The sequence below is a fragment of the Narcine bancroftii genome, chromosome 2 (assembly GCF_036971445.1).
Source record: "Narcine bancroftii isolate sNarBan1 chromosome 2, sNarBan1.hap1, whole genome shotgun sequence".
Lineage (NCBI taxonomy): Eukaryota > Metazoa > Chordata > Chondrichthyes > Torpediniformes > Narcinidae > Narcine > Narcine bancroftii.
In genome coordinates, this window is record NC_091470.1 from 309,210,267 (window position 1) to 309,236,932 (window position 26,666).

The window sequence follows — 26,666 nt, forward strand, 5'->3', positions numbered from 1 at the left end:
CTTGATTAGCCAGGACATCAAAGGTTATGAGGAGAAGTCCGGGCAGTGGGGCCAAGTGGGGAAATAGATCAACTCATTTTTGAATGGCAGGGCAGACTCGATGTGCTGAATGTGGGAATCAATCTTTCTATATCTACTCTGTCCATGCCTTTTAACATTAGAAATGCTTCATTTCCCTCCTTCTCCAATGAATACAGGCCAAGAGCTGTCAAACGATCCTCATGTGATAACCATTTCATTCTCAGAATCATCCTAGTGAACCTCCTTTCAACCCTCTCCAACTTAAGCACATTTTTTCTTAAATGCTCACAATTCTCCAAGTGAGGTCTCACCAGTGCCTTTTAAAGCCTCCATATCACATCCTTGCTCTTATATTCTGTTCTTCTTGAAAAAAATGCCAGCATTGGATTTGTCTTCTTCACCACATGAAAATTTACCTCAGGCTATCCTGCACGAGAATTCCTGAGTCCTTTTGCATCTTGGTATTTTCAATTTTCTCCCCATTTAAAAAAAATCTTCCCATTTATTTTTTTCTACTAAATTGCATGACAGTATAGTTCCTGACATCGTATTTCATTTGCCAGTTCTCTTCCCATTTTCCTAATCTGTGTAAGTCCTTTCTATAGCCTCTGTGTTTCCTCTACACTACCTGCTCCTCCATCTACCTTCTTATCATCAACAAATTTGGGCACAAAGCCATTCATTCCATAATCAGAATCATTAATGTGCAAGATTAAAGAAAGAAGCAGTCCCAACACTGACTCAATGGAACTCCACTAGCAACTGGCAGCCAATTAGAATATGATTCTTGTATTTCAACTCTCTGCTTTGCTAATCAGCTAATGCTCTATCCATGCTAGTTTGTTTTCTGTTATACCATTGGCTCTTATCTTGTTAAATACCTTGTCAAATGCCTTCTGAAAATCCAAATACACAACATCCACTTCATCTCTTATCCAGTCTGCTTGTCACTTCTTCAAAGAATTCCAATAGATTTGTTAAGCAAGATTTCCCTCAAGGAAACCATGTTGGCTTTGGCCTATCCTGTCATGTGTCTCCAAATACTCTGTAACTTCATCTTTTATAATCGACTTCAACATCTTCCCAATCACTGACATCAGACCAAGTGGCCTATAATGTCCTTTCTGTTGTCTCCCTCCCTTCTTGAATAGTTGGATGATATTTGCGATTTTCCAGTCCTCTGGGATCATGGCAGAATCTATTGATTTCTGAAAGATCATTACCAATGCCTCAACAATCTTATCCACTACCTCTTTCAGGACCTGAGGGTGCAATCATTCTGCTCCAAGAAACCAATCCACCATTAGACCAATCAGCATTCTGAGCACCTTCTTCCTTGAAATAGTAACTGCACTCACTTCCCCCTGATAACCTTTGACAATTGGCACACTGCTAATGTCTTCCACAGTAAAGACTAATGCAACGTACTAATTTAGTTCCTCTGCAATCTCCTTGTTTCCCATTATTATTTCTCCAGCATCTTTTTCTAGTGGCCCTATATCTAGTCTCACCTCTATTTTATTCTTTTATCTTTGAAGAAGTTTTTGTATCCTCTTTGATGTTATTTTCGAGTCTATTTTCATACTTTATCTTTTCCCACCTTGTGAGTTTTTAAGCCACCTTCGGTAAGTTTTTAAAAAAACTTCACAATCCCCTATCTTCCCACTAATTTTTACCTCCTCTTTTGCTTTCTCGTTGGCTTTGACTTCCCTTGTCAGCCACATTTGTGCCATTTTCCATTGGAATATTTTCTCTTTTTTGGTTTGTAATTATCCTGCACCTTCCCCATTTCTTGCTGAAACTCCATCCATTGATGTTTTGCCATCTTCCATACTAGTGCCTCCTTCCAATCTACTTTGGCCAGTTCCTCTCTCATGCCACTGCAGTTCCTTTTACCCCACTGAAATACTGACATATCTAATTTTATTTTTTCCTTGTTAAATCACAAATTGAACTGAATCATATTGTGAACATTCCTCCTTATTGGTTCCTTTACTCTAAGATCTCTAATTTCATCTGGTGCATTACGCAACACCTAATCCAGTACAGCCGTTCCCCTAGTGGGCTCAGCAACAACTTGCTCTAATAATCCATCTTGAAGACATTATACAAATTCTCTCTTGAGAACCTGTCCCAACCTGGTTTTAAATCTTCCATGACTACCATAACATTGTCTGTCTGTTGTTAATTTGTTGTCCACCTCCAGCTACTGTTTGGAGGTCTGTAAATAACTTTCTTTTTACCCCAACCTGGAACATCTGGTGATCATGTGTCACCCATTCTACCTGCCGAGGGAGTTCACTGTCATCATCCTGGTCACAGTATATATTCTGCCTCAGGCTAACGTCAGGCTGGCACTGGAGGGACTGAGCACTGTGATACAGCCATGAGACAGCATATCCGGATGCCTTCCCGATCATATGGGAGACTTTAATCAGGGCAACCTGAAGAAGTCTCTGACACACTACCACCATCGTATCACATCTGAGACCAAGGGAACCAACACACTCGACCACTGCTACACCACCATGAAAAACACAAACCAAGCCATACCATGACCACACTTCAGCAAGTCTGATCACCTGGGTGTACTTCTACTCCTGGCGTACAACTAGAGACTGAAGACCACAGCACCAGTGGTGAAGACAGCGAAGGGGGGGGGGGGGGCTGGAGCTTTGAATTGGTGGACTGGGAACATATACGAGAACTCATTCTTAGACTTGAATGAATATGTAACAGGTGTCACTGACTTCATCAAGACCTGTGTGGATGAGTGTATGCCCATGCGCAAATACCGGGTGTTCCCCAACCAGAAGCCCTGGATGAATCATAGAATCATAGAATCTGCAACCTGCTGAGGACAAGAACAAGAGCATTTAAAGTATGACCTGTGGAAGGCCATCTCTAAAACAAAGTAGTAATTCCGGAGGAAACTAGAGACAGAGACACATCACACCAGGTGTGGCAGGGAGTGCAGGCCATTACAGCCTACAAAGCGAATACAAACACTACAAATATTTGCAAAGTTTCACTCCCCAATGAGCTGAACATCTTCTATGCCCACTTTGAGAAGAAGAACCAAACAATTCCTAACAGAATCCCTGCAAAGATTGAGGGCTCTGTGGTATCTGCCTCTGAGGGTAACATCAGAACATCATTCAAGAGGGTGAACCCTCACAAGGCATACCTGGCAGTACTGAAAATCTGTGCCAACCAACTAGCTGGAATGTTCACAGACATTTTCAACTTCTCATTGTTGCAGTCAGAGGTTCAAAAGGGAACCAATCATCCTGGCACCCAAGAAGAGTAGTGTGAGCTGCCTCAATGACTACCGCTCAGTAGCACTAACTTCTACTATCATGAAATAGTTTGTGTGGATGGTCATGGTCAGAATTAACATGTACCTAAGATCTCGACCCACTGCAATTTGCCTATCATCACAATCGCTCCACAGCAGATGCAATATCGCTGGCTCTCCACTCAGTTCAGGATCACCTCAAAAACAGCAATTCATATATGGCTGCTCTTCATAGACTACATCATGGCCTTCAATACCATTATTCCCTCAGTGCTGGTCAAGAAGCTACAAACTCTCGGTCCTTTACGACTGGATCCTTGACTTTCTTATTGGAAGACCACAGTCATTATGAATTGGAAACAATGTCTCCTTCTTACTGATCATCAACACAGGTCCACCCCAAGGATGTGTGCTTAGCTCATTGCTCTACTTGTTATACATCCATGACTGTGTGGCCAGGCACAATTCCAGTGCCATCTACAAGTTTGCTGATGACACCACAGTTGTCGGCAGAATCACAAACGCCAATGAGGAAGTGTACAGGTGGGAAATTGATCAGCTTGTTGAATGTTGAAATGACAACAATCTTGCGCTCAACATCAGCAAAATCAAGAAGATTATTGTGGTCTTCAGGAGGAAGTCAGGGGAACACAACCCAGTCCTCATTGAGGGCTCAGTAGTGGAGAGGGTCAAAAACTTCAAATTCTTGGGTGTCAAGATCTCAGAGAATCTGTTCTGGAGCCTCCACTTTGATGTAATCACAAAGAAGGCTTGCCAGCAGCTATACTTTGTGAGGTGTCTGAGGTGGTTCGGTATGTCACCGAAGACTCTCATAAACTTCTACGGGTGTATCGTGGAGGTCATTCTGGCTGGCATGGAGGTGCCAACTCTCAGGACAAGAATAAACTCCAAAGGGTTGTTAACTTGGCCTGCAACATCACAGGCACCAGACCACTCTATTAAGTACATCTTCATGAGGTGGTGTCTTAAGAAAACAGCCTCTATCCTCAAGGATCCCATCATCCAGGCTATGCCCTCATTATCTCTGCTACCATTGGGAAAAAGGTTCAGGAGTCTAAACGTGAGCACTTGGCTGCACAAAAACAGCTTCTTCTTTGCTGCCATTAGATTCCTGAATAATCAATGAACCAAAGACACTGCCTCACTTTTCATACACTATTATTCTCATTATTTTGATTTTTTATAGTAATGCCGTATGATGGTTATAACATGTTTGTTTTCCCCATGATGCTGCCGCATAAAACCGAATTTCATCACTTGTTCAGGACAATAAATTTTGATTCTGATTTTCATTTAACTCGACCCACAATGATTCTATGTCTTCCAATCCTATGTCACCTCTTTCTTAATATTTGGAGAAGTATAGTCTTCTCAGGGATAGTCAGCATGGCTTTTTAAGGGAAGGTCATGCCTCATGAGATTAATTGAGTTTTTTGAGGACACAATAAAAGAAATTGATAAAGACAAGGTGGTAGATGTGGTCTATATGGATTTTAGTACGGCATTTGACAAGGTCCCCAATGGAAGACTTGTTCAGAAAGTCATGAGTCATGTTCAGATGTAATCTGTCCCACTTGTGCATGTCACCCCTTTCCCAGAAAAGTTTCCAATGATCCAAGAATTTGAAACCCTGCCTTCTGCACCATCTCCTCAGCCACATGCTTGTCTGCACCATCTTCCTGTTCTGACCAGCTGAGTATCTCCTGCATTTTCACTTTTTTTCAGATTTCTTGAATCTACAGTTTTTGGTTTCAGATAAAGAATGGGTCCTGAATTTTATGGACATGCTCAGAGTCACATATTCAGATACAACTGTAGAATGAGGTAGCAAGGATGCTTTTAATGCTCCAAACTAGATGAGGACAAATTTAACTTCCTTTGGTTTTTTTTACTTTATGGAGCCTTATTATGTGAAATTGAATTGATGCATTAAATGATTGAACTACATAGGTATATTGTCATTTACCCGATAGAGGGTTTGTGCTCAGTTTACATTTGAATAAGTAAAACATTGTACTATCAGTAAACTGTGTTTGCTGACAATAAATCACATGGAATTATAAACTTAGAGAATTTTTGAGGATTGCTGACAGATCAGTAGATAAGTGCTGAATAAGACAGACCTTGGTGTCATGACACCTGATCCCCTTTCTGTGCTTGTTTTCTTATGCCAGTCTGCATATCCCTGGAAGCATTAACAGCTTGCCTAAGTGCTAAATTAAAATCAACCTGAATGTATATTCCTGATCTTTTCCAGTAAATGTTTCTGGAAGTATGTGTGTAGATAATTGGCTGAGATTAGAAATTGCTTTTGTTTTGATTCCACGTTCCAAGCAGCCATTTACATCCAGATTTTTGTCATACAGATCAGGCAAGTATAAGTACTGTGAAGTCAAAACCTAGCTATGAATTACTTCTGGGGACAGGAGAGGAGAAAGGGATAGTAAAAAATAACCTATGTCTACTCAAAAGTCTGCAAATTCCCAGGAAAGAATACTACAAATTAAGTGCCATCCATAACAAATGAGAATTGCATTGCTAACCTTCTGTAATGATCCGCTGGTAACCTCATTAATTCTAAACTTCCAGCGCTCATTACAAATTGTTGTAATTTGGACTAGGAGCACCAATTTTTTGTGAGATTAAAGATTTTCATCTCTGTTTTCAAACAACACACCCATTTATGTATACAAATCAAAACATGAAATTTGGCCATATTGCATCTCAACAAACCAAGTTCAATCAACTCTTCCTTTGTGTTCACTGCATATTTTAAAAAGTGCTATCAAATGCTGAAGGTGAGTAAAGAATTCACATAAGCAGACTATTTTTTTCCTCTGAAAATACTGTGTATCTTGCTTTTTATCCCCATATTTAATAAAATAAAAAGTTTCCATTTGTATGTGTAATGTTTGAATGAAATTAAATCAGACAAACCTAATGCCACATTTATATGCATTTGGCTGTAACATTCATGCACTTCAATGTTATCATTCCCTGTATTATCTAACATTGGCAGAATAATTACAGTATGGTGATACAGTTTGGGCCAAAACAGCACTGGAAGCATCTTTATGAATAATCAGTGCTTTTAAATGTTAAACATTTGCAACACTGATGAAGACCCAGAGAACTAAATCTCTTGTTATGAAAAAAACTAAACAAAAAAAATTAACCAAATTCACATTGTTTATCTCCATGATGTAATATCTTTCAAAAATTGGTGCAGATTTATTATACAATTATAAAATCTACTGTTGTTAAACTTAAAAATAGAGCTAAATTTTAATAATGATTTCCTTTCACATAGCTTATATAGATTCTCTGTTGTAAAACAGAGCTGGTGTGAGTGTTTCAGCATTTGGAGTAAGCTAAGGTGGGACGTTTAACAGTTACGACACATAATTAACATAACTTCGAAGCAATTAAGATACAAGGTCAGATCTTCAAAAGAAACCATGTAAATTTTTGAAATGTTGTAATTGGATTCTAATCCTACAAAATCTGAAATAAAAAGTGATTAAACTGTGCTATAAAGAACTAATTGCCAAGCATTTAAGAACTCAATGTGATTTTTAACTCTGTGAAAGCAGAACCCCTCTACTTAGTAAATATTTTGATAACTAGAATAAAAGATAATGTATTATCCAATTCTGGTCACTTTTGGACAAATCTCGGCATATTGCTTAATTTCCATGTAACAAAGAAAGCAAATTTCTCACTTGTTCTCATGGATCTGCGCATTCCTTGTAACCCACCACGAGGCTGCTGGGAAGGGCTGTACTCATTCTCAGGATTTCCCAGGATTATGATGTGTGGAATTGCTGGAGAACCTTCTCACCTTCTAATTCACAAGAATTGTAATGAAGTACCAATATAACACAATTATCTCTAATCATCTAATTCTAATTATTCTAAAAGTAGAAGTTAGTAAATATTGCAATGCTACTGGAGTAAATGTGGTTACCTTGAAATCTGGTGTAGTGCAATGGTACAGCTCTCAAAGGGCTAACAAAATATCCATTGAGATTCTTTTGTATGATCAATTATTAACAAAATCTTTCTATTACTGTACTCTGCATTATGGAAATAATGCTTTTGGTGAGGCATTATTCTCTATCTTACCACCAAGCAAGCTACACACAGCTTTGAAGGCCCAATACAGTCATCGTGACAGAAAGCTCCACATCCTTTACACATAATCATGGCTTTAAGTCTGCAAGAGCATTTCAATTCTAGTTCTGCACCATCATTGTTAGAAAACTTATGAGCTAGAATGGAAGTATTCTGGTTAGATAAAGTAATAGAGTCATTTCCACTACTTCCTAGAAAACTTCCAATAGACTGTTCAATAACAGAAGCAGCTTGCTTCAAATTAGTGCCACTGAAGTGTAATGTGGAATAATTTCCATAGAGATGCTGCTGCTGGAAAAGTTTCTGAGTGGCAAGATGTGAGGCTGGCTTAATGGACTCACTTGGCAGATTAGAAGAAAAATCAGATTCATTTACTAATTTCCCTAAAAAGGCATCCATTCTTGGTCCAAAAACCTTTATGTGTTCTTTTGTTTCATAACGATCCTTTGAAATATCTTTGACATCCACTGTACAGCTTTTGCTTAAGGCGTCATCAACAGAGAATGGCTCTATTTTAATACCACTAGTGTTATCAGTTCTAGGATGTAAACTTATTCTTTTACAGGTTTCCATAGTAACTAATCCTCCGTTTTGGTCAGATGGTACTTCACATTCATTAAATGAAGTAACATGCTTTACAGTATTACTTTGGACAGTTTGTGTTGCTCTGCAGTTGGTATCAGTTTGTTTAATTTGAAGACTGCTTGAGAAAACAGCTTCTGTGTTTTCCATATCTGTGTCCACCAATGTATCTTCTTGTGCTATAGTGTTAAATGCTTTGCTGCTTCGCTCTAGAGATTGGTTGAATGTTAATGCACTTGTGGTGGCATAGCCCAGAGTGGCTGGTGGAATACTTTGCAGTGAGCTCACTGGTTCAGCTAACCCCCTCAGCATATAAGACTTCTGATGAGTGTGTTGTTTCTGTGAAGTGGGGGCTGTGATAATCAAACTGTTGTTGCTGTCACTATTTGTAAACAAATTCTGCTCAAAACCACATGCAGGCAATGGTCTCTTGTGCTCTTTAAACTCTGGGGTTTTGACTTTGTGATGAATGAAAGTCTTGTTTAACCACTCTTGTTTAAATAATGTTTGCCTTTGCCCTGACTGGTCTTGATCCATAATGACTGGAGTCTGTGACCACATTTCAACTCCTACAGAAGTGAACTGCTTTGCTTGCTTTAACCTACTTTGTGACCGTTCCTCCATTAACTTTGCCTGTCTCTTGCTTACTTTCATATTGCGAGTAATTTCCCATACTGTTCCCCAAGCCTGCCCCTTCGAAGTCTGAGAAAGAGAATGAGGAATGTTAATAGCGACATCCCTTTCAGCCGCAGTCACTTTTGATTCACCAGAACCTCGAGAGGGCAAAGGAAGCCTATTAATTTCAAGCCTGGTGCCTGACCGTAGTTGAGGCAACACTTTCTCCAGAGGCAAGTTACCTTGCAGTAACTGTGTCACAAGAGGGTTATTGGCTTCAATTGATGAAAGATGACGATTGGTGCTTCCAGAAGCAGGAACCCTTTCTTGATGTTCCACCGTTGATAATGTGTATGCCTGAGATTGGTTTGTGCCAAAAGATGTATTATTGCTTGTTGTTTCCAAGTTGCCCACTAATGGATTGATTCTGTGATGGAGGGCAGTTTCTGTCGCTTCAATTTTTTCAAGGTGTTTTTCCTGATTAGTTTCAGAGTTATTCTTACTGGACAATTTGCTTTCCTTTTTAGTTTCTGCCTCAACCAAAGTGTTAACAGATTCAACATTTCCCAGTTTGGTGACTGTGGATTCATCAGGATTGTTATAAGTAGCTAATTTGTCTCTCTCCATTATACCATCATCATGTTCATTATCCAAGATGTGGGTTTTGACATTGTAGTCCACCAGTTCCTCAATATTCTTACTTTCAACATCATGATGGCTTGATTTACTTTGGATAGAGATGTTTTTCTCCTGATTATCACTAATAACTTCATTACAATCTGTTGAGGTCTTAATGGCAAAACAATGATGTTCAAGATCATTAAGCTCAAATTGTAGATGAGCAGTGCCTGTCGTTTCATACAGAAATGAAGCTACTTGTGAGTCTTTCACAGGTGGTGGTAGACTGTCATTTTCTTGTTCCATTATCACCTTAGAATTATTGTTTCTGCCCCTGGTCTTTGATTGACTCTCAATGTCAGATTCAGCACAGTTTCTAATATAGCCCTGAGATTGCTCAGGGAAGTTCAAAGCATTTTCTCTTTTAACCATTTCAGTCTGTGGATCCATCCCCAAATTTGACAAGTCAGGTCCTGCATTTGTTTGTGAATTCGTAATGGTGTAACCAAAGTCAGCATTAGTGGTCACTTCTACACTATTAATAGATTTCATGGAGCTCAATAGCTGGGCACCAGAAGCATCAATTTCTATCCTGTTTATTGTTGCAGACTGATCTACGGAACTTGATTTAGTTGCAACATTGAAATTAGTTGGCATGTGGATATTGCTGGCAGAGTTCAAAATAATAGCTGTATTAAAATTCAAAATGCTTGCACTGGTAACAGAATTCGATAATGTGGTGTTAACAACAGAGGGATTCTCAAGGGTATCATCATTGTTATCAGTTACATTTTCTTTATTGCTTTGAGTCATAACGTCTTCATCACAGCTTGGAGAAATAATTTTATCAGAAGAAACATTGCTGGTGTAATACATTGCCAGAAATGCATTGTCAGGCAAACATTGCATTGTTTTATGAACAATCTGAGATTTGCAAGCCCTGTCTTCAGAAGATGGTAAAATATTATAATCACTAGAACCATTGGAACTTGATAGAGTATTTTCACAAGTGCTGTTCGGCTTTGAGCTTCTGGTCGTATTGCTTATTATAAAATTCCCATCAGCAGAGCTTAGCATTGCACTTTTGTCAGCAAACCTTGGCATAGAAGCGCCTTTAGCAAATTTCTGTTTGTTGCTAACGTGAGGATGATTTTCCTCTACACTGGAGCTAGGCACAGTAGTACTGTCAGTAGAAGTTGTTTTAACAAGTCCAACAGAACTCGGTACTGCAATATATTCAGTGCAGTGTAGCTTTGTGGTATTTTTGGCACTGCTGGATGCTGTGGTATGAGGAATGTTTGTCACTGCCGTGATATCAGAGGAGTAATTGATGGTATAATCTGACACATCGACATTGACATCAACTTTGAGTACTGGAGTAGATTCAGAACAACACTTTGATGAAGTGTTGTTATGTGGTTTAACAACCTCTTCACTCTTTATATCACTGGCATCTTGTACATCTGCTGCTGTGGTCCTGCCTAGTTTATAAGAGGCTTGCTCATCTAATTGCAGTGATTGCGTTCGAGCCTGATGTTTGGCAAGTAATTTTGCTTTTGTTTGTGCTTTAATATCTGCCAGAGTTCTGGTCTGTCCTCCAGCTCCAGTTATTCCTGCAATGCTGCTCCCTCCATCTCCCAGTGGGCCAGCTGCAGCTGCTGCCTCTCTCTGCGCTCGAGCCTGCTGTGCTCTTGCCTTGATATCTGCAAGGGTCCTAGCGCCAGTATATCTTCCTCCACCCAGTGCCATACTGGTGGATGACTTTGGACAAATCTGGTAGGATGGCTGACTCTGAACAACAAAAGGAAGTTTGATCCTTGACAAATGAATCTGTTGAAAAAAAAAACCACAGCTATTAGATCCATGCAAATATTCTGCTAAATTTGAGTAATCCATATCGTCCATATCAGATTGTTGCTTGAAAGCCAATGAACTGATTTTACACAATGGATTTGGATCAAGATCATTGCTACAATTAGAGAGTGACCCTTGATGTTCAGTCCTTTGTTTAAAAAAAGTAATAGGGAGAATCCTAGGAATTATAGGAATTCCCCCATTACCTTTTTTAAACAAGGGACCGATCATCTTGTGTCAGTGGTGTGCAAACTATTAGAGAGGATTCTTAAGGAAAGGATCTGTGGCCATTTGGAGGAGTCTATTCAAGGATAGTCAGCATGGCTTTGTGAAGGGAAAGTCATGCCTCATGAGCCTAATTGTGTTTTTTGAGGATGTAACAAAAGAAATTGATATATGTAGGGCAGTACTTGAATTTTAGCAAGGCACTTGACAAGGTCCCCCATGAGAGACTCGTTTAGAAGATTATGAGGCATGGGATCCCTGGAACCTTGGCTGTGTGGATTAAAAAAAAATTGGCTTGCATGTAGAAAGCAGAGAGTAGTATTGGAAGGCAAGTATTCTGCCTGAAGGTCAGTGACTAGTGGAGAACTGCAAGGATCTGTTTTGGACCCCTGCTCTTTGTGATTTTTATAAATTAGCTGGATGAAGAGGCAGAAGGATGGGTCAGTAAGTTTGTAGATGATACAAAGATTGGAGGAGTTGTGCATGGAGCTGCAGTTTATCAAAGGTTACAAGAGGATTAGACAGGATGCAGAGTTGGGTGGAGAAGTGGCAGGTGAAATTCAATCTGGATAACTGTGAGGTGATGCATTTTGGAAAGACAATCCAGAAGGCTGAGTTACTTAAGAGCATGGAGGAACAGAGGGATATTGGGGTCCAAATCCATGTATCTCTCAAGGTTTCCGCCCAAGTTGATAGGATAGTTAGAAAGGCGTATGGGTTACTGGGCTTCACTAATATGGGGATTGTGTTCAAGAGTAGAGAGGTCATGAAAACTAATACTGACCCAAAATCAACTAATCCCTTTCAATATAGATAACCTTTCCTTTAGAGAATGGGAGAGAAAAGGGATCAAAAGAATAGAAAATTGTTTTTCGGGAAATAAATTATTATCTTTTGAACAAATGAAGTACAGATATGGTAGGACTAACGGTACAATGTTTGCATACCACCAACTGAAAACCTACTTGAAGGACAAATTGGGAAGCAGGTTGAGGTTACCAGAAGGAAGCAATTTTGAATATATGATTACAGACACAATGATAATTAAAAGATTTATAACAAACATGTACATCAAACTGCAAGAGAAAGAGAACGAGGAAACAAGCTGTAAACACAAACAAAAATGGGAACAAGTCTAAACATGAAGATAAAGAATGAAAAATGGGAAAAGCTATGCTCCGGAACTATGAGAAATACAATAAACATGAGGTTACGCATGATACAATATAATTAGTTACACAGGCTATACACCATGCCCCAAAAGTTAAATAAATGGGACCCAACAGTATCAGACAGATGTTTTCGCTATAAGAAGGAAATGGGAACAGTACATGCAATTTGGGCATGTGAGAAAGTGGAAAAGTTTTGGGAAGATCTAAACCAGGAATTAAATAAAATCACAAAAAGCAACATACCAAAAAATCCAGAGATCTTTCTTCTAAATAATATAAGAAGTAAAGAACTTGGACTCGATTTGGATGGAGCACAAAAAAGATTTATTATGATAGCCTTAGCTGTAGCAAAAAAATGTATTATGTCAACTTGGAAATTAGAAGAGAGCCTGAGAATACAGCAATGGTACATAGAAATAACTAAATGTAATAACATCACAGTATTCGAACAAATTTGGGAACCGTACATGGAACACAACAGAGAAGTCCTACCGCGGACCTCACCGCCTAAAATGACAGAAGGAGAAGAAGACGAAATGAACTGACCCAGTATGTAAAAGTAGAAGACACAAATTTTTTGTTTATTTTCATTGTGTGATGACATTGTTTAATGGGTTAATGTATCATATATGTTGAACGTTGAGTGAGTGGGGGGGGGGTGAAGGAGGGAGGGAAGGGAGGGGGGTAAGGGGAGAAAATGACAGTGTTTATTCAAGAGGGAAATGTTTGTGTGTATTTTGGTCAGTATGGATCATAGTGTGAAAAATAAAAAAAATTAAAAAAAAAAGAGTAGAGAGGCCATGTTGCCACTCTACAAATCTCTGGTGAAACCACTCTTAGAGCATTGTGTTCAGTTCTGATCACCTAATTATTGGAAGGATATAGAAGCTATGGAGAGGGTGAAGAGGATATTTACCAGGATGCTACCTGGATTGGAAAATGTCTTATGAGGCAAGGATAGCAGAGTTGAGACTTTTCTCTGGAGTATAGAAGGATGAGAGGAGACTAGATGAGGTCTAGATGATGATGAGAGGCATAGATATAGGGTGGACAGGAGGCACCTGTTTCCCAGGGCAGATATAGCAAACACCAGAGGACATGTGTACAAAGTGAAGGGAGGGAAGCTGAGGGGAGACATCAGGGGTAAATTTCTTATGCCTGGAATGCCTTGCCAAGACTGGTTGTGGAGACTGAAACATTAGGGGCGTTTAAGAGACTCTTAGCCGGGCACATGGATGGACGTAAAATAGAGGGTTATGGGGTAGGGAGGATTTAGTACATCGTTTTAAGGAATATATGGGTATGCACAACATCGAGGGCCACTACTGTGCTGCAGTGTTCTATGTTCTATTGTAGTGTTCTAAGAATGGGTAGTTATTGATCTGGAAGACAGCAAATGCTGTTCACGTAAATGGTGAGCCGTGAATTAGGATGGGCAATGTTTATGAACTTGTTGAACTGAGTGTGAAAGAATGGGTGAGGAGTAAACTAGTATAATGAGTGGAGTGGGTGGGGGTTTAGTATGTCATTAAATAAATAGTTTTCTGCATCAAACTCTGGAACTCCTCATGGAACTCTCACTGAAGCAGATATCATTGACACTATGAAACCCTGATTCTGTACTTAGAAATTTTTTTTGGATTAGGCACTTCACTATGAATTATGTACTGGAAACTTTACGGATAAAACACAGATCTTGGTAATAGCAGATATTCAAATGGGAATTTTAAAGACTGAATTGGAAAAGGGTTCACTGCGGACCAACAGTGAACTTGAGGCCAGGGAATGAATTGTAGATTTTGCAATCCATGATATAAGTGCCCAACTTTCATTGCTTTTATTTTTCATAGAAATTAGATCACATAATATGCTCAAACATAGCAGAATATGATCTAATTTCTGGGCAATTGCAATTTGATAATTTTAAGTGCCAACTGAGGCCAGGTTGTAGCTTAGCTGGATGTCAAAGTTTTTTCAGCATATTTGTGAATGGAATTTTTTTGGTTCTCCTCATGTAGAAAATGTGGAAAAGCCTACCACACAAAACAGGCCCTTTGACGCACAAAATTGTGCTGAACGTGAAATTTCTAGGCTTACCCACAGCCCTCCACTTTTCTAAGCTCCATGTACCTATCCAAAATCTGTTAAAAGAGTCTATCATATCTGCCTCCACTACCAATGCAGGAAACCCATTCCATGCACCCACCACTCTGCGTAAAAAACGTATCCCTGACATCTCCTCTGTACCTACTCCCTAACACTTTAAACCTGTGTCCTTCTGTGGCAACCATTTCAGATGTGGGAAAAAAAAACACTGGGAAAAAAAAATGATCAATGCCTCTCTTCATCTTATGCACCTCTCTCAGTTCACCTCTCATCCTCCGTCAGTCCAAGGAGAAACGGTCGAGTTCACTCAACCTGTTTTCATAAACCAGGCAACATCCTTGTAAATCTCCTCTGCACCCTTTCTATGGCTTCTACATCCTTCCAGTAGTGAAGCGACCAGAACTGAGCACAGTACTCCAGGAGGGATCTGACCAGGGTCATATATAGATGCAACATTACCTCTCGGCTCCTAAATTCAATTCCATAATTAATTCCAAAATACCATATGCCCTCTTAACCACAGAACCAACCTACACAGCAGCTTTGAGCATCCTACAGACTCGTACCCCAAGATCCCTCTGATCCTCCACCTTGCCAGTCTATATTCTGCCATCATATTTGACTTTCCAAAATGAACCACTTCACATTTATCTGGGTTGAACTCCATCTGCCACTTCTCAGCCCAGTTTTGCATCCTATCAATGTCCTGCTGTAACCTCTGACAGCCCTCCACACTATCCACAACACCCCCCAACCTTTGTATCATCAGCAAACTTACAAACCAATCCCTCCACTTCCTTATCCCAGAGTAGGGGTCCCAGAACAGATCCTTGAGGAACACCACTGGTCACCGACCTCCATGCAGAATATGACCCGTCAACAACCACTCTTTGCCTTATGAGGGCAAGCCAGTTCTGGATCCACAAAGCAATATCCCCTTGGATCCCATGTCTCCTCACTTTCTCAATAAGCCTTGTGCGGGATACCTTATCAAATGCCTTGCTGAAATCTAAATACACTACATCTTCTGCTCTTCTTTCATCAATGTGTTAGCCACATCCTCAAAAAATACAATCAGGCTCGTAAGGCATGGCCTGCCCTTGACAAAGCCATGTTGACTATTCCTAATCATATTATACCTCTCCAAATGTTCATAAATCCGGACTCTCAGCATCTTCATCAACTTACCAACCACTGAAGTAAGACACACTCATCTATAATTTCCTGGGTTATCTCTATTTCCTTTCTTGAATATAGGAACAATATTCACAACCCTCCAATCCTCTGGTACCTCTCCCTTCCCCATTGATGATTCAAAGATCATCCCCAGAGGTTCAGCAATCTCCTCCTCCCTTGCCTCCACAGTAGCTTGGGGTACATCTCATCTGGTCCTGGCAACTTATCCAAAATGATGCTTTCCAAAAGCCTATATGATGGGATTTAGGAGCTGATGGGATGAAGACCTGTTATTGAGCATTGCTCAGACTAAAGCCGGCATGTTCTAGCAAGCTTTCCTTTCTTGTAGGTCAAGGCAAGTGACAGTAACTCACCATTGATTTCTGGATGAATATGTTTTGGGAAGTTAAATAAGAAATGGGCTTTTAAATATAATGAATAGAGAAGTAAGTTAATATCAACACTACTAATAATTAATGGAAATATGTTCGTTTCTTTTATGCTATTTGAACTTGCTGAACCCAAAATGTCTTCAGAAAATGTTAGGTTACGTTCCACAAGCCTTATCCATTTTTCAGGAAGTCAATTGAAAGATAGATTAGGGAGATTAAAACTAAATAAGTTTTTGTAACATCAAATCACCTCATCCTAAAATTAAGTCAGTGGTGTTTCAGATGGCATCGTGACATGGATCATTATTAACTAAATGATTGTATGAAATGAGTTTAAATGAGTCCAATCTGAGTTGAAAAGCCTCTGAAGATGTGTTAGAAACAAAAAGTTCAGCTACATCACTGAAAGAGATTTGAGACTCATAAATATATGATGGCTCAGGGAAGAGAGCAAGGAGAGTAATGTCAAATCATCCGTGGTAAAGAAAATGTTTGGAAGGGAGCCATTTAATCTTTGCCTTGAGATCTTCAATAAAAGCATGGTTTGGATTTTTAACTCAATGGCATCTTTAATGTAAAGTAAAATCAGTTGAGGTATTTAATATTGGTTGAATGCAGTTTTTTTTACACTATTTCTAAATGGCAATGTACTTCATTTTTTTGCATCAGACCTTGTTGTTAATGATGGATCTGTATCATTGAAGACCCAGTCAAAATTATCCCTATCTGATGCATTGGCATGATGGCAAAAATCTGATGTCAAAACATAATTTTAATCTGTACCATTTGAAAAGTAACTTGATGAAGTTGATCAATAGCAACAACCACAGCAATCAGTCTGGAAAAATGCCCCAGGACACTTGACATAAACATTTTTAAAATATGTGACATTAAACAGATATCTGGGCCTGATATAAAGATGATTATAAAAAGTATTTTCATAGAAGGGAGGTTGAAAGACAAAGGAGCTCAAGAAATTATGGGCTTGGCATCCATAAGCAAAGCTGTTGAAAGTGGAGATAATTCAGAGATAAAAGAGGGAACAGAACTGGCTCATAGATTTATTGATTGCAAGAGCTGAAAACACAGGAGTGAACAACATCAGCAATTTCAAATCAATGATGAGAATTTTAATTGTTTCATAGGGACCTGATATATACACGAAAGAGATCAAGTTAACAGCCAAAAGGAATGGTTTGAATTAGGATACAGATTACAAGTGTGGCACGACTGCAGGCTTTTTGGTGGAAAAATGCAAGAGAATAGTCAGGGATGTGTTTGTATGAACAAGACATAAAATGGCATAGAAGAGGCTTTCAGAAAAGAGCTGGGAAGGAAGATATAATCAGTGATTTTTGTGATTATGGGGGTATTTTGTCAAAAGATAAAATATTAAAATAATATTTTAAAATTATGAGAAAGGTATGGAATTTAATGGCCAAGAAATAGAATTTGTACTGCTCCATCCAGAATGTAGTTTCTTCTCCACAGTGAATGTTAGACAAACTGTTGGACCATGGAAGGATCAAGAAGAATGGTGATGAGGGAGAACTGTCTGTCATCTGTGGAAAATGATATCATGTTTCAATGAGGTTACTGAGAAGTAGTATGCAGATGAGAAATAAGAGAAGCTATAGATGATATTTTTTGGGGGCTGTGACAAATATAATGGTGTGGGCAGGAGAAGGGAAGGTATTTCAGGTAGTTCTCCTGGCAGAAGTTTATATATAGAAATGAAGCCAGGTGAGTGTGGCTTCACTCAGCAAGATGATGGAAGAAGTAGAGTGTAAGAAGGCTGCAAGATAATTTGAGGCAAGTTACAAGGGATGGATTACATTCTACTAAATTTCACACATTATTTCATTATTCATCAGAAGAGCTAGAACTGGATAAACTCCAGATCATTCAGGAGGCTGAGGGAGTGATTGACAGGAGTTACAGGGAGTCAGTCACTCCTATGAGGCAGGTAGCTGGACGACAGTCAGGAAAGGGAAAGAGAATAGGCAGTCAGTGCAGGGTACTATGTGGTCATTCCTCTCATAGCAAGTATCGTGTTTGGGATGTTGTTCGAGAGGACACAACCTACTAGGAGTAAACCATAAAGGTCAGGACTCTGGAAGAGAGTCTGGGTCTTTGGTTCAGAAGGAAAGAGGGGAGATTTAATGGTCAGGGGAACAGATAAGAGGTTTTATGAACGAGATTGAAACTCAAAGGTGGTATACTGCTTTCAAGGTGCCAGGGTCAGGTATGTTTCAGGTTGTTACAAGTGGGAAGGTGAGAAACCAGATGTCATGGTCCATGATGTGAGTAGGAAATGTGATAAGGTCCTACAAAATAAGTTCTGGAAGTTGTGTGCCAAGTTAAAGGAAAGGACCTCCAGGGTTGTGATCTCAGGATTGCTACCCTACCATATGTTAGTAAGGCCAGAAAAAGGATAATAAACTTAATATGTGGCTAAGGAGATGGTGCAGGAGAGAGAGCTTCATATTTTTTCATCTGTGGCTTCTATTCCAGGGAGGGTATGAATTGCACTGCAGGACAGTTTGCATTTGACATGGAGAGTACCAATATCCTTGTGGAAAGGTTTGCTCATGCTGACCTGGGAGGTAGAGATACAGGGGAATGGGAACCAGAGTACTGGAGCAGATAGTGGAGTGCTTGTGGTAAAAGATGTTGCCTGCAGAAAAAGACAGAAAAAGAAAGGTAAGGATGGTGAGGATAATGTTCTGAGTAGTGTCTATTTCAATGTTTTGTAGGAAAGGAGGATGAGCTCAGAGCATGAATCAGCTTATGGAATTATGACATTGTGGCTTAAGTGAGACTTGTTTGTGGTAGGAGCAGGACAGATGGAACAATGTTCTGAGGTTCAGGTATATGAAACTTTTTTGATATATATTGATGGCCTGGTTAAGAAGACTAAGGAAGTGCATGGCAGATCTACATGAGGTACATAAGGAGTACAAGAAATGCAAGAAATAATTTAAGAAGGAGGGCTAAGAAAAGGCTTGGGGTGGCTCTGGCAGGCTAATGCAAATCCCAAGGGTTTGAATAGATATATTAAGAGCAACAGGATAGCATTGGACAAAATTGAAATATACACTTGAAAATCAGAGTTGTGATCTATGTATGGAGTGCATGGACCCAAAAGAGATGGGGAGATTTTAAGGGGATGTTTTGCATCTTTATTTACTCAGGAGACAGAAACAGAGTCTATAGCAGTGAGGTAATAAACCCTATACACATTACAGCTTGTTGTCTTGAGGCAAATAAGGGTGGATAAATCACCAGGGCATGATAAAGATATTACCTTGAGGAGGTGAGTAGAAATTGCAGGGTCCTTAGCATGGGTATTTAAAACATCCTTAGCCACGGGTGAGGTGCCGGAGGATTGGAGGAAAGTATATGTTCCATTGTTCAAAAAAAGCTCTAAGAATAATCCAGATAATTATTTGCCAGGGAGCCTAACATCAAAGTGGGTAAGTTATTTGAAGACATCTAAAGAGACAGGGAATACTCCACATGGCTTTGTGCCTGGTAGGTTATATAAAAACAATCCAATAGAGTTCATGAGGAAAGGCAGTCTTTATAGTCAGATCTCTGATGATATCCCACATGGGAGGTTGAACAAGAAGGTTCAGTCATTTAATATTCATAATAAGGTAGTAAATTGGATTAGACATTGGCTTTGCAGGAGAAGCCAGAGTGATAGTAGATGATTGCCTCTCTGACCAGAGATTAGTGCTGGGTCCATTGTTGTTAGTTATCTATATCAATGATCTGGATAATAATGTGGTAAATTGGATCAGGAAATTTGCATATGACAAAAAGATTGAAGGTATAGTGGACAGCACTGAAGATTTTCAAAGCTTATGGTGAGATCCAGACTAGCTGGGAATGTGGGCTACAAAATAGTAGATGGAATTTAATGTGCACAAGTGTGAGGTATTGTACTTAAGGAGGACAAACCAGGATAGAACTTACACAGTAAATGGTAGAACACAGTAGTATGGTAAAGTGAAAGGATTTGGGGATGGAGATACATAATTCCATGAAAATGGTGTCATTAGTTGATAGGGCTGTATCAAAAGCACATTGGCCTTTATAAATCAAAACATTGAGTGCATGAGTTGGAATGTTATGTTGAAGTTGAATGAGACATTGGTGAGGCTAAATTTGGAGTATTGGTTACTCACTGACAGGAAAGTTATCAACAAAATTGAAGGAGTGCAGAGAAAATTTACAAGGATGTTGACTTGAGGAGCTAAATTATAGGGAAAGGTTGAATAGGTTAGGACTTTATTCCCAGAGCCTTGGAGAATGAGGGGAAATTTGATAAAGGTGTAAAAAATTATGAGGGTTTTTGAATGAGTAAATGAAAACTGGCTTTTGTCTTCACTTTCAACTGGGGTTGGGCGAGACAAGAACTAGGGGACATGGGTTAACGGTGAAAAGTGAAATATTTAAGGGGAACATTGGGGGAACTTCTTCACTCAGAAGGTGGTGAGTTGAATGAGCTGGCAGTGGAAATGGTGGATGCGGATTCAATTTCAACATTTTAGAGAAATTTGATAGATATATGAACAGGAGAGCTGTGAAGGGCTATGGTCCAAGTCCAGGTTGATGGATGTAGGCATAAAAAATAGTTTGACACAGACAAGATGGACTGAAGGGCTTATTTCTATGCTGCAATGTTCTATAGTTCCAAGAATACTGATATTTTGGTATGAATAGAAACCTAACTGAAAATGTCAGAGAGTTCTGTAGAAAATAAGGATGAACTTGGGAGGTTGTAGCACATTGTATTACATTGGAGAGGAACAGAAAGTGTATATCTGGCAACATATTGATAAAAGGAGACCATTTGGTCCTCTGAACCTATTTTACAACTCTATGATATCATATCCCTTCAAACTTGCCAACCTCAGATTTAAAATATAAAACTGATCTAGGATCAGTTGCACATTAGAAAAAGAGAATACATTTCATAACTACTCCTTAAAGACCTGGCTCTTATTTTTCAGAATCTGTCCCATTGTCCTTGACCTCTGTATGTTTTATTCTTTCTAACTATTCCATCAGTTGCCTTCAGTATTGTGAAAACTTCAAATACCCTTTTATTTTCCAATACCCAGGCAATAAAACCCTAATTTCCATTATTTCCTCTTCAATTTTATCACTTTAAGCCCAATATTTCCAATAACCCTTTGCTCACTCTCATCAAGGCCATAATATTCTTCTTAACTTGTGGTCCTATGGCCTTCTTACGGTTTTGCAAATGTAGTCTGACAACGTCTTTCTGTAGCTGTTTCAAAACCTCACTTCACTTGGATTACTTACCTTTCTGTCCTTTTGATTACTTTCTGTACCCACCCATAGTAGTTTAATTGTCTTATTTTAGCCCCAAACTCTACGGACGTCCATGCTTTCATGATTCACCATTTATAAAGTATTCACTTCTATCTTTTTGGACTCAAAATGGATTAGCATCCATTTACCAACAGTGAAATTCATTTTCTAAAGTTTTACCCACTCATTCAATGCAGTATTGAGTTGGATCATGCTTGTTCTAATCTGTGCCTTGAAGTCAGCTCCTCAGATGCCTGCAGTCATATCTTTTGCAGTTGCATTGTTCCCAACATCCCAGGTCTTACCCTGGACCACCCTGCTGGCCTTCTGAAAACTCGTCCCAAATTTCTGCTTGCTTGCTATCTGAAGTGAATGGTGAGATGCAGCACACCAGAGCCTTTCCCACTTTCCTACTTTGAGAGGTAGTTCTTAAGGTTTTCTAGCTGTCAAAGTTCTCATGAAGATTGAATGTCTGCTTAAAACTCTGGTATTTCAAAATGAATTGAAGACTTTAAAAAATAATATTTTAAAATTAATATAAAAAAATTAAAATCTGAAGAAACAATAAACATAGCATGTATATGTATATCAACAAAAATTAATAAAAGGATTAATCTGTACTTGTACATAAATTATTATTCAATTTAATGCAACCTGTTCTCTTGTCAGTGCCATTAAAGCAGAAAATCATCACATGTGTACTCAAGAAATTTTTGAAAATTTCATATAATTGTTAATTTCATTTAGATATTTATGAACTGCTTTTTTTTCATGAATCAATGAGGAAAGGGGTATAAAAAGTTAACTGACTGGTGGAATATGTGGGATTAACACTGGCCTTGGTGAAATTGATCAGGGATTAACCCCCGATGCACAGAGGAGTTGCTTTAAGTTATTCATCAGTAGGAAGCAGATTCACAAACCCTGACACGCATTTCCTTTTCACTGTGCCTGGCAAATCAGTATTCTTCAGGTAAAACAGGAAGGAAAGTCAGTTGTGTATGGATTAAGTTATGTGGAACAATTAACAAATATATATATATTGATTGTTTATCAAAGGTAGGAAAATTGGAAGAAATTTATTGGAAAACATTTCCGAAGAAGAAAAAAAATCCCCTTTTCAGACTAAACATATTTTAAAAAAGAATTTTTAAAACATACTTTTAACAGCTAAGATGAAAAAAAATCATGGAATGGAAGGCTGTGCACATTACAGAAGAAATCTCAAGAGTAAACAACAAACTGGACAGGAAGATGACCTCAAGTTCATCTTATAAAATGAAAGAGATGAGAAATAGAATTGATCACTTGTTAACTTGTTGACAAAAGAGAATGAACCCTTTTCTCACTCGTTTAGATAAGGTAACATTTAATTGAAATGTCCTTTCAAATCTGGAGAAACTTGCACTTCCATGTTCGCTGCTGTATTGACAGTGCTGCCCCTAGTGGAGACCCAGGAGAGAGGAGAATGCTGCTCCAAAGGATTAAGACTGCCCAGTCCTAATTCTGGTAGGTCTGTACAGGATTTAAACAGCCTGTTAAAGGAGCTGATGGTGTTTGCATGTAAAATCCTGCAACAGTGAGGTCAAATAGTGGGGACTCTGACAGAAATATTTAAAATGTCACTGGCCACAGGGGTGGTGCCAGAGGATTGTTGTTCCGCTGTTTAAAAAAGGCTCCAAAAGCAAACCTGGTAATTATAGGCCTGTGAGCCTGACGTCGATGGTGTTCTTACAGATGGTATATAAAATTATTTGGAAAGTTAGGGATTGATTATGAGAAGTCAACATGGTTTTGTACGTGTTAGACCATGTTTAACAAATCATAGAGAGTTTTTCAAGGAGTTTACTTTGAAGGTTGATGAGGGGAAGGCTGTGGATGTTGTCCACATGGAGTTTAGTAAGGCTTTTGATAAGGTTCCACATAAAAGGTTAGTTAGGAAGGTTCAAGCATTAGATATTAACATTGAGGTAGTGAAATGAATTCAACAATTGTTGGATGGGAGATGCCAGAAAGTAGTGGAAGGTTGATGAAGGTAGAGTAGTGGATGTAGTCTATATAATTCAGTAAGGCTTTCAATAAGGTTCCACATGGAAGGTTGGTAAGGAAGGTTCAAGTGCGAGGTTTTAATGAGGAGAAAGTCAAATGGGTTCAATGGTGGCTAGAGGGTAGATGCCAGAGAGTCCTGGAGGATAATTGCCTGTCAGGATGGAAACCAGTGACGAGCAGTGCACATCAGGGATTGGTGTTTGGTCTCTTATTGTTCGTCATTTACATTAATGATTTGGATAATGGAGTGGTAAATTGGGTTAGAAAATATGCGGACGATATAAAAATAGGGAGAGTTGTGGAGAGTGAAGATGGTTTTCAGAGACTGTGGAAGGATTTGGACCACTTAGAAGAGTGGGCTGATGGAGTTTAATACCGATAATTGTGAAGTGCTTCATTTTGGGAAGAATAATCAAAACAGGACATATGCAGTGAAGGGGAGGGCATTGAGGAATGCAGAGGAACAGAGAGATCTTGGAATAATAGTTCATCATTCTTTGAAAGTGGAATCTCATGTGGATAGAGTGGTAAAGAAGACTTTTGGTATGCTGGCCCTTATAAATTAAAGCATAGAATATAGGAGTTGGGAAGTGATGTTGAAACTATTCAAGGTGTTGGTGAGGCCAAATTTGGAATACCGTGTGCAATTCTGGTCCCCAAATTATAGGAAGGATATCAATAAGGTAGAGAGAATGCAGAGAAGATTTACTAAAATGTTGCCTGGATTGCAGCATCTAGAATACAAAGAAAGATTGATTAAACTCCAGCAATTCAAGAATGTTTAGAAATTTATGGTCAATTATCTGGTTATAAAGTAAATTGAACCAAAAGTGAAATTTTATCAATTTGTAAAAATGATTATTCAATGTATAAAAGTATTACAAATTTGAAGTGGACCACACAAATTAAATATTTAGGAATGAATGTTAATTCGGAATTTCAAAATTTATATTCAATTAATTATCTTCCTTTAATAAAAAGGATTAAATTAGATTTGATTAGGTGGAAGGTTTTGCCTTTGGGTTTATTAGGGAGGATTAATACTATAAAAATGAATATTTTCCTCAAATACAATATTTGTTTCAATCAATTCCTTATTTTTTAAATAAAAGTTTTTTTAAGGATCTATATAAAGCAATTAGAGACTTTTTATGGAAGGGAAAATTTCCGAGGGTAGCGATGAGAAAGCTGATGTGGGATTTTCAATTTGGAGGTTTAAGATTACCGAATTTTCAACATTATTATGAAGCAGCTCAATTTAAATTTCTTAGTGCATTAATGAATATGGATGATCCGCCCAGTTGGGCAAAGATAGAAATGGCGGTTATTTCAGAAAAATTTTTTCATGAGTTTTTGTTTCGATGGAATAAAAATTTATTACGAACTTATGATGTCCCAATATTGAAGCATTTATTAAATTTATGGACAAGTAAACTTAATCAATTGGGGCTCAAAAATAAATGGTCTGGACGATTGCCATTATATAACAATCAACTTGTTCCTTTTACAGTCTCCAATATCACTTTGAAACAGTGGGAAAGGAAGGGAATAAAAAATTTATCCAATTGTTTTTCTGAGGGATGTTTTTGTTCTTTTGATGAATTACAAAGGAAATTCGGTATTAGTGGAAACTCTGTATTTGTGTATTATCAATTAAGATCTTTTGTAAAACAGATATGTGGTCGACATATGATTTTATTGCCTGAATCTAATTTTGAGGAATACGTACTTTCAATACCACAAAAGGGATATATATCTGATTTGTATTGTATTTTACAAGAAATTGATAATAAAAAAGATTGGTATAAAGATAAGTTGAAATGGGAAAAAGATTTAGGTTTTACAATAGCTGAAGAAGCTTGGATGGAAATTTGTCAGAATAGTATTCGGAAATTGGTTAATGCTAGATTAGCGATGATTAATTATAATTTTATACATCAGTTATATTTAACCCCGGAGAAACTAAAAAAGTTTGGCCTTAGTAAGTCAGATTGCTGTTTTCGCTGTGACCAGACGGCTAATACTTTTTTGCATACTGTCTGGCTTTGTGATCGATTGCAACAGTTTTGGAAGGGTATTCAATCTATATTTAATAGTTTATATAATATTTGTCTTGTATTAGATCCTGGTATATTTTTATTAGGGAATATGCAATCATTAATTAATTTAGGGCAACAAGATTATCAGATATCCTTTATCTATTTAGCTTTAGCTGTGGCCAAGAAATGTACAGCTCTTACTTGGAAAGATAGAAATATATTAACTTTAGATAGGTGGTATTTGGAGATGAAGTTCTGTTTGACTATGGAAAGGATATCTTTTTCAATTCAAGATAGGATGTCTTTTTATAGGCTGAAGTGGACTCTGTTTGCTAAATATATGCATTTAAGTTTGATTTAAATATGTTTTTAAGTTTGATATTTTAGTATTGATAACTTTTTTTGTTGTTAGTATCTTTATTTGTTATGTTTTATCTTTTTTTGTGTAAGTGGGCTTTTTTTATATAATATTGTTCATTTTATTAACTCTTCACTCTCTATCTTGGAGGGGGGGTTAGACTAACTTTAAGCTAGGTCATTAATGTTGTGTACTAATTATTGGGGGGGGTTTAGTTTATTTAGTCTGCCGATGTAGTACTGTAATTTTTATTATCTTACGTTTAATCTTTTTACTGTAACTTTCTATTTTATTCATGTTATAAAATCTTAAGTAAAGTTTTAAAAAAAAGATTGATTAAACTGGGTCTTTATTCACTGGTTGAGGGGGATTTAAAATTATGAGGGGGATTAATAGAGTATATGTGAATAGGTTCTTTCCCTTGAGGGTAGGTGAGATTGGAATGAGAGGTCATGAGTTAAGGGTTAGGGGGAAAAGGTTTAGAAGTAACATGAGAGGGAGCTTCTTCATTCAGAGAATGGTGGCTAAGTGGAATGACCTTCCAGAAGAGGTGATTCCAGCAAGGTCAATTTTGTAATTTAAGAAAAAGTTGGATAGGTGCATGGATTTGGAGGGCTATGGGCAGGGTGCAGGTAAGGGTGCAGGTAATGTAAATCAGTA

General features: G+C 38.3%; 1 protein-coding gene across 13 annotated transcripts in view; it reads right to left on the reverse strand.

The window, feature by feature from the left end:
• The window catches only part of LOC138755508 (putative Polycomb group protein ASXL3), a 360,016-nt gene that overhangs the window by 47,434 nt on the left and 285,916 nt on the right, over positions 1–26,666 (reverse strand). For 10 of the 13 annotated variants that reach the window (XM_069921623.1, XM_069921609.1, XM_069921614.1 and 7 more), the window contains one exon: positions 7,063–11,119. In XM_069921623.1, coding sequence (XP_069777724.1) covers positions 7,457–11,119 — 3,663 coding nt within the window. In that variant the 3' untranslated portion in view covers positions 7,063–7,456. Of the gene's footprint in view, positions 1–6,212; positions 11,120–26,666 lie in introns of those variants that run through there. The other 3 variants (XM_069921612.1, XM_069921613.1, XM_069921610.1) reach the window with 3 other exon arrangements.